The sequence below is a fragment of the Mus caroli genome, chromosome 15 (assembly GCF_900094665.2).
Source record: "Mus caroli chromosome 15, CAROLI_EIJ_v1.1, whole genome shotgun sequence".
NCBI classification, from domain to species: domain Eukaryota; kingdom Metazoa; phylum Chordata; class Mammalia; order Rodentia; family Muridae; genus Mus; species Mus caroli.
Genome location: NC_034584.1, coordinates 52,220,298 through 52,228,484, shown reverse-complemented (window position 1 = coordinate 52,228,484; position 8,187 = coordinate 52,220,298). Strand labels below are relative to the sequence as shown.

At 44.2% G+C, this 8,187-nt stretch overlaps 1 protein-coding gene across 1 annotated transcript in view; it reads left to right on the top strand.

Annotated features, from left to right (window-relative positions):
• Fbxo32 (F-box protein 32) overlaps positions 1–8,187 on the top strand; it is a 34,501-nt gene that overhangs the window by 5,519 nt on the left and 20,795 nt on the right. The window contains exons 2-4 of the mRNA XM_021183584.1: positions 1,465–1,577; positions 3,421–3,470; positions 4,361–4,453. Coding sequence (XP_021039243.1) covers positions 1,465–1,577; positions 3,421–3,470; positions 4,361–4,453 — 256 coding nt within the window. The remainder of the gene's footprint in view (positions 1–1,464; positions 1,578–3,420; positions 3,471–4,360; positions 4,454–8,187) is intronic.

Sequence of the window (8,187 nt, the reverse complement as noted above, 5' to 3'; positions counted from 1 at the left end):
TGTTATAAATCCTGCCTGCAGCCGGGCGTGGTGGCGCACGCCTTTAATCCCAGCACTCGGGAGGCAGAGGCAGGCGGATTTCTGAGTTCGAGGCCAGCCTAGTCTACAAAGTGAGTTCCAGGTCAGCCAGGGCTACACAGAGAAACCCTGTCTCGATAAATAAACAAACAAACAAACAAACAAACAAATAAATCCTGCCCGCCTCTTGGTTGAAAGAGGCAGGAAACCCATTCTCCTGTTAAATTTTAGTATTTCCTCCCCATCATTTCTGTAGAAAGTATTCAGAGATATTTTTTCCTTAAATCATGAGACTGTCACCATTATTCCCATGAAACCTCAGCTTGCTAAGGGACGTGGGTACCTGGCCAAAGTTGACCTAGACCATCTTTCAGTGATCTGTGAATTGGATAAGCATATTTGACAGCCCCTCTAAGTTTATGAATTAAAATTTTACTGGTTTCTGTTAGGAACCAGTATTTTAACCTTCCAGCCTGAGGCCTGGTGTCTTAAGTCAGAAACCTAAACAACTAGCATTGTATGCAAAATACCTGCTTGAAAGGGAGTTTGTAGGTCAGATGTTTGTAATTGTGATCATGTTTTAAAGGCAGGACAGGAACTTTCAATGTAAAACAGCTTGGTTACCCGTTACATGGATGAATTGTAGAATATGTGAATTACAGCTCAGTGAAGCCATTTGTAAAGGGCAGGATGTGCATTCTGTACACCCAGTATCAGGGGGCTGAGGCTGAGGACCCCTGTGTTCAAAACTAGCCCGTACTACATAGTAACTCGAGGCCAGCCTGAGCTACATAGTAAAATCTTGTCTTAAAAAGAACAGAAAGCTCAAGTTGGGCATGGTGGCACACACCTTTAATCCCAGAGCCAGGGAGGCAAAGGCAGGTGAGTCTATATGAGCTTGCAGCCAGCCTGATCTACATAATGAGAGCTGTCTCAAAAAGAGGGACCGGGTAGAGACGATGGGAAAGAAGGATAGAGAGGAGGGCAAAAAGGAGGATGGGAAGGAGAGAGGATGGAGAAAGGGAAGGAAGAAGCCACAGCAGCTTGGAGTAGATGCTCTGTGTCTTGCAAAATGTAGGCATTGTGTGGCACAGTGACACCAGCCATCCCCCTCCCTGTTCAGCTCCTTTGTTTAAAGAGATATTGTAATGGGCTGCATTGCTCTTAGAGTGTATAGTGTTCTGTATCGAACTATAATGGAAAGCCCTGTTAGGAAATTCAAAAGAAACGCATGCCCCCATCCCAGCCTTCCACATGGAGGTGATGATATTTTTACTAAGAGAAAGAAGTCTCTGTCTGCATGGACTTTGGTTTGGCTTGGTTTGATGATTTTATTGTTTTGTTTTGTCTCGTCTGGGAAGCATATACATTGGCGAGTTTTATAATCCGATGAGTTATTTATAGCTATTTACAATATAATTGCTGCCCTCTTCTCTTCCATTACAGTTACTGCAACAAGGAGGTATACAGTAAGGAGAATCTGTTCAGCAGCCTGAACTACGACGTCGCAGCCAAGAAGAGAAAGAAAGACATTCAGAACAGCAAAACCAAAACTCAGTGTAAGTCATTTGCTTTGGATATAAGAAGAAAGGTGTCAAGCCGGGCATGGTGGCGCACGCCTTTAATCCCAGCACTCGAGAGGCAAAGGCAGGCGGATTTCTGAGTTCAAGGCCTAAAACCAAAAAAAAAAAAAAAAAAGAAGAAGAAGAAAGGTGTCTGGGAACAGAGCTCACTTGGAAGAGTGCTTGCCTAGGGAGCAAAAAGTCCTGGGTCCAGTCCCTTAGTACTGCATAAACTAGACATGGTGGCTCTGGCCTCTCTAGCAGGAGGATCGGATGTTCAGGGCCATCATTCTTGCTACAAAGCAGATCCAAAGGCAGCCTGGAGCTGCTCAAAAGAAAAGGAAAGACTGTCTGATAATTCTTTTTTTTAAAAAAAAGAAAAAAAAAGATGTATTTATTTATGTATACGAAGCTCTACTTGCATGTACACCTGCAGGCCAGAAGAGGGCATCAGATCCCGTTATAGATGGTTGTGAGCCACCATGTGGTTGCTGGGAATTGAACTCAGGACCTCTACAAGAACAGTCAGAAATCTAAACCCCATCTCTTAAGGCTGGCTGTTTGACGATTCTTATGAATGGTTCTTGAAAAACAAACTAGTGCCTCTCTTATTAAACAGCTAGCTGCCCTGGTGTCTCTGTTATCACTAGCTGTGGTTTCTCGACTGTGCATTTCCCAGGCAAAATCAGCATACTCTTTGCTGTTCAAAAGTCTTTGCCAGTTGAGCTTATCCCTGCTTGTCACTGGCACTTGACACAAGACAGTGACAGCACAGGAATGCGACCAGCTGAGTCCATTCCAGCAGTGCTTTGATTTTTCAACTGTATTTTGAGACTTTGGAAATAAAACTGTGAGATTGAGGGTGTAGCTCAGTGCTTGCCTCCCAGGCTGAGGCCTAGGTCCATCCTCAGAACTGAATGAGCTAGGCGCCATGGCTCTCGAAGGTAGAAGTGGGGAGAATCAGAAGTTTAAAAAAAGGGGGGGCTGGAGAGATGCCTCAGCGGTTAAGAGCACCGACTGCTCTTCTGAAGGTCCTGAGTTCAAATTCCAGCAACCACATTGGAGGCTCACAACCATCCGTAATGAGATCTGATGCCCTCTTCTGGTGCATCTGAAGACAGCTACAGTGTACTTACATATAATAATAAATAAATCTTTAAAAAAAAAAAGACAAAATAACAAAGGGGGTGGGGACTAGCTCATGGGCCTTGGGTTTAGTCCTTAGCTCTGGGTGGAAGGGGAACAAAATAACAGAAGTTTTAAAGTTGTTCAAGATTACATCAGCCACACAATGAGTTTGAGGCCAACCTAGAATACACAAACTGTGTCTCAAACTGCAAAAGAATGGAGGAAAAAAATAGGTGTGTCCCTCTTGGACATATCATAGTTACGTGGTCTAGATACTTATGTATTAGCAGAGGATATAAGGCTCTATTTTAAAAATGAATTTAAAATTATTCCAATTTAATCCACTTGATCTGCATCTTTCTCGTTCTGTATCTGCTTTTTATGGCCTTGTATAAGTTTTAGGTTTGGCATTTAAAACAAAGGTATCAGAGTGTTAAATTATCTTTTTAATCTGGATGTTTGGGAACACTACATCTGATATCAAAGGTTCAGATTGCTTCGGTTGAAGAAAATTACAGATCCAATATTTAGACACCACAGAAATTGAGTATTTTTATCCTCTTAGATTGTTGGTGAAGTCTTTTTTGTCAAAATATTTTGAACTTTGGAATAAATAAAAAGAGAATGAGTCATGTTTAAAATCTTGGTAGGCCTGCTACCAATTCTTCAAATATATTTCTGTTTCCTTTTTTTTTTTTTTTTGCCCCTGTAGACTTCCATCAAGAAAAGTGGATCTATGTTCACAAAGGGAGTACGAAGGAGGTAAGTCACCCTCCATTTACTAAAGCCCTGTGCTCAGTAACTCTGTACCTTCCTGAGAGAGAATTGGGCAACAACAGTCCTTTAATTCCAACAGAAGGTGAGAGGGTGTCTGCTTTCTGTCGGCGAGAGGAGAGAGCTCTCTTTGGACCTTGGCTTGGCTAAAGCTTAGCTTTGAAAGAGCTAATCAGTAAATCCAGCAGGTCTTTTTAGTGCCTGCTCTTTGAGCTGCAGGTGGGTCCAAGACCTTCCTCAAGCCATCTTCTATGGCACTTGATAAAACGGACAATTTGATCCCTAGGATAGTGCGATGGCCTTCCTGTTTCTCTCAGGGACCATGGAAAACACCTCGTTTCTCTATGACAACAGACCCAGAGAGGGTGGATCCGTGACAAACCCAGAAACTTAAGACAGGACAAGATGATATGGCAGAACCGTGTCTTCCCAATTCCCTGCACATCCATGCTAAAAGCCCAAAACTTGTTTTCTTCCTCTCAAAGCAAAGCATCGTCAGTGGCTGTGGTTGGATGCTGCTGTGCAGGCAGGTCGAGCTGATCCTGTGCCCATGATTATTTAACAAGACACTCACAAACCCAAAGAGTCCATACTCAGTTCCCAGTGACACATCGTGCGTTAGCACTCCCAGACTAGAGTACACAGAGAGCTAGACTGGTACTAGTCATGGAAAGGGGTATCCACAGGTTAGTCCCCAACCCAAGTGGGGACTGTGCCACCCACCTTGTGTGTCCTGGGACTCAGATGCAGGAAGAAAGGCAGAGCCTGGTTCTCTAAGACGAGCAGCCAACTGGTTCAGTGGAGTCCTCTGGGCTGTACTGTAGGAGAATAGCCTCTGTGTGGCAGGAGTGACGCGTGCCTCTCTCACTCACCTGCAGCGCCATGGATACTGTACTTTGGGGGAAGCTTTCAACAGACTGGACTTCTCGACTGCCATCCTGGATTCGAGAAGATTCAACTACGTAGTAAGGGTGAGTCTCGGGAGCCCAGGCTTATCCAGACTCTTGAATTGGACTAACATTCATGTTATCCTAAGGGGAGAGAGACAGAGACAGAGAGAGACAGAGATTGATTTTCATGGCCCTAAGAGTTCTAAAGTTTCAGGGCGAGCAGAAAACAACTCTTCCCCAGTCTCTCTTCCCCAACTCCTGATCTTGGGGGTCTAGACGGTAGCTGTGCTGTTGTCTCTGAGATGCCCGCCTCAGACATGGAGTGCTATAATTCCTCAGTGAATCTATCCATGGGTAAGGCTACCCCAAGTGAAAATCCACCCCTGGTCCTCTCACACCCACCCCATCTAAGAAGCAGGCAGCAGCGCCAGCCAATGAGAGCTTCTCAGGTAATAAGGCCCAAATTAAACTGGTGTAGAAACCTCCTGGGTTTTCTTACTCTCCTTTTTTAGCTGGCTTGGGGGTCACAGTCATTTAGGACACAAAATGGTTGAGCGTGCCCTCCCATGCCTCCCACCTCAGACCAAGTCTTCATCTACCTAAGCCTGACATCTCCTTTGTGGTCTGTTTCTACTTTAAACCTTTTGAAACCATTAATGAAGTTGCACAGGTAAGTTGAACACGACTTTTAAAGCTATTGAGTCTATCTGGGTGATTATTTTTCACGAACACGTGCACGCATTCTACATTTTTTATTGATGGTTCACCCTGGGAGGAAACAGCTGTTTAGGTCTGGAGCTCTGGAGTGAGGGAATTCTCTCTTGTGGGGGTTACTTGGTTTAGCTTTTGTTTTCTTTTTCTGGGTCGTGCGGCTTCTCGGTGCACAGTCAGATGACTGAAGAGACTCAGCCAAAGGGATGACATTCAAGCCCCCTTGAGGCCTGGTTCATTCACCTGTCATCTGGGCAGATGCAGGCTGCCTGGACAGAGTGACCTGGCAAACGCCCAGGCCTTCAAGCAGCAGATTGGAAGCCCCAGGCTGAGTCCATGACGTAGGGGCAGTCCTGTCCAGTCTCTGGCTGAGCCGTTCTTCAGTCCATGAGGGATAAAAATAAGAGCCCTTCTTGGGCAAAATGTTCCTGTCATTCAGCATGACTCCGCTGGTCTAGAGAGGTCACCTAGTCCTTGCAGCGCCTGCAAACTAGTCTAGATGATTGGAAATGGTCCCAGGGAGATCTGGAGACTTCTGTTGCTAAGAATATGATGAGTCTCCATCATCTCTGTTAAAGGAGACACTCGGGTATGATTTCGTGTTACAAATCAATCATCGGAATGGTCTGGCTTTAGGTGGCTTTTCTTCCCACCTACTTTTCTTTTCAGAAGAAATAAAGCAGGGGTTCCAGATTATAACACAGCAGCAATCATTTCTCGCCTTCACTCTTTCCAGTGTTCCTCTGAATTGTGGGTGCTTATATAATTTCCACGTAAACAAACGGTACAACCAGGCAACTGACTTACCCGATGCCACAGGACTACAGGAGGAACAAAATTCCGATATGAAAACTGGATATTCTTAAGAGCTCATACGTGTATCTGTTTCCCTGTGTTCTTTGTAAGCAGGGGCTTAAAGTAAATATCCTGAAGTCAGGCCTCACTTGGGTTGCTCTTCCATAGAGGAGTGTCTCCAGTTTCAAAGGGAAAGTGCCTAAACCCTGAGACACTTTTACACATGGGTGAGCTCTGCAGATTAGAGCCAGCTGTGCAGACTCAGCCACTAATATTTAATATTACCTGCTTACCAAAACCACCGTTGAGCCTTCATAAAAGAGGGTTTGGAGGTTGGTAACTCCAAATACAGCTGACCAACCTCCGAACTGGCTGCACAGTGTAATCACCTATGGTAGGTGGTGGGCCTCTGCCCCAGGAGCTTCTGAAGTAATTAACTGCAAGTTGTGTTCAGGTGTTGGCGTCTTTCAAAAACTCAGGGACATCCCAGTGAGCTTTAGAATCTACAAACTAATTGAGGAATTTATTCAGGGCCCAAATGTAGTTTGCATATGAACTTTTAAAAAACAGTATACACAGCATCAAATTATGATTTCTAGAGGGTGCACTGTGGTCTGTGTGTAATACACACTTTCCAGCTCCAAGTCGAAGCCATAGTAGCTATGGTACCTTCCATAAATCAATTGCTTTGGCCCTAGAAGGCCCTAGGAGGCTGGGTCAAAGCCTTTCTCTGAGACTGGGAAAATGCAGCGTGAGGATGAAGAAGAAGGGTGTGGGAAATGTTCTGTAAGTGATTAAAGTGTGTGCTGCCATCTTCTTGGGCGGTGAAGATAGTCTGGGTTTGCAGATGGGGTGCAGTTAAGGATTGGCCTATTCGCAGTGGGACTTGGGAGGTACTGAAAATAGCTAACCGTCTATGGGTTTGGATCCTTACTCTCTCCTCCGTAGTGTGGCTTGACAGCGGGAAACATTGACACTTACCGAAACACCGATTCCTCAGTGAGTCACTAGGAAGGCTGCATTGTTAGGGACCAGGGAGAGGATGCACCAGCTAAAGGGTCTTACCACACAAGCCTGGTGACTGGAATTCAGTCCCCTGGACTCATATGGGGGAAGGGGACACTAACCCCACGAGCTGTCCCTTGATCTCCATATGTGCATTGTGGTATGCATGCACCATGTGAGCGTGCATGCACACACAAACACACGCTAATTAAATGAGGGTTTTTTTTTTTTATGAAATGAGAGAGACCCTGCCTCAAAGCAAGATGGAAGGAAGAAAAAAAAAATGTCTTGTGCTTTCCATACACTTGCTGTGACATGCACACACACACATACTCAACACATACATTACACATACAAAAGAAAAATAAGTATTGTTAAAACAATATTTATATATTGTTTAACAAATAAAACTATATATATATATATATATATATATGATGAAATGGAAGTATCTCCAAGACAGCCCATTATTCAAGTGAGGAAAAAATATCTTGGGGCCTTAAAATGGAGGTGAGTTAAAACTCTATAGCAACAATTAAAAAAAAATGGCCTAAGGCTGCAGATACGGCTCCATGATGAAGCATCTGCCTAGGGTGTGTCATACCCTGGGTTCTAGCCCCAACATCGAAAAAAAGTTTTTCTGTATACACATATGTGTATATGAGTGTAATCCTTTACTGATATGGCTGAATACAGTATAAGGTATAGCTGTCATTGAATTGGGCCTTGTATAATAATTAATAAGATGTTTAAATTATGCACAACCCAAATATCAGCATCTGTGCAGTTTTACTGGTGCAAAGCTATGCACACTTGTTACATTTTGTCTGTGGCTGTTTCTGTGCTAAGTGGAAGTTGGACTCAGAGTTGAGTGGCAGTTCTTGTGGAAGCCTAGAACATGTAGTATCCTTTAAAAATGTTTTGACCTCTACTGCATCCAGTTGGCGAGTTGGGACATATGTATGGCAGTTACCCAAACTATCATAAGACAGAGTTTGAGGAGGTAGGTCGCATACAGGAGGTAGCCTGTTAAGTCTCAGGAGGTAGAATCATTGTGAGCAGCTTATCCAAGAAGGACGACCAGGAAGGAGTAAGTGAGGTTTGAACAGGTTTTGAGTGTTGGTGATGATGGGTCAGTTAAATACGTCTAAACACGGAGGTAGACTTCAGAAGAGCAAGGTTTCTTTATGTGATGCCATCTGGTAGCCAGGAAGGATCCACAGGGAAGAAGAAAGTCAGGGGAATGGAGAATGTTGGAAAGGTTATTTTAGTAAGTCATGGTTTGTGGCAGCTTCTGGCATTAA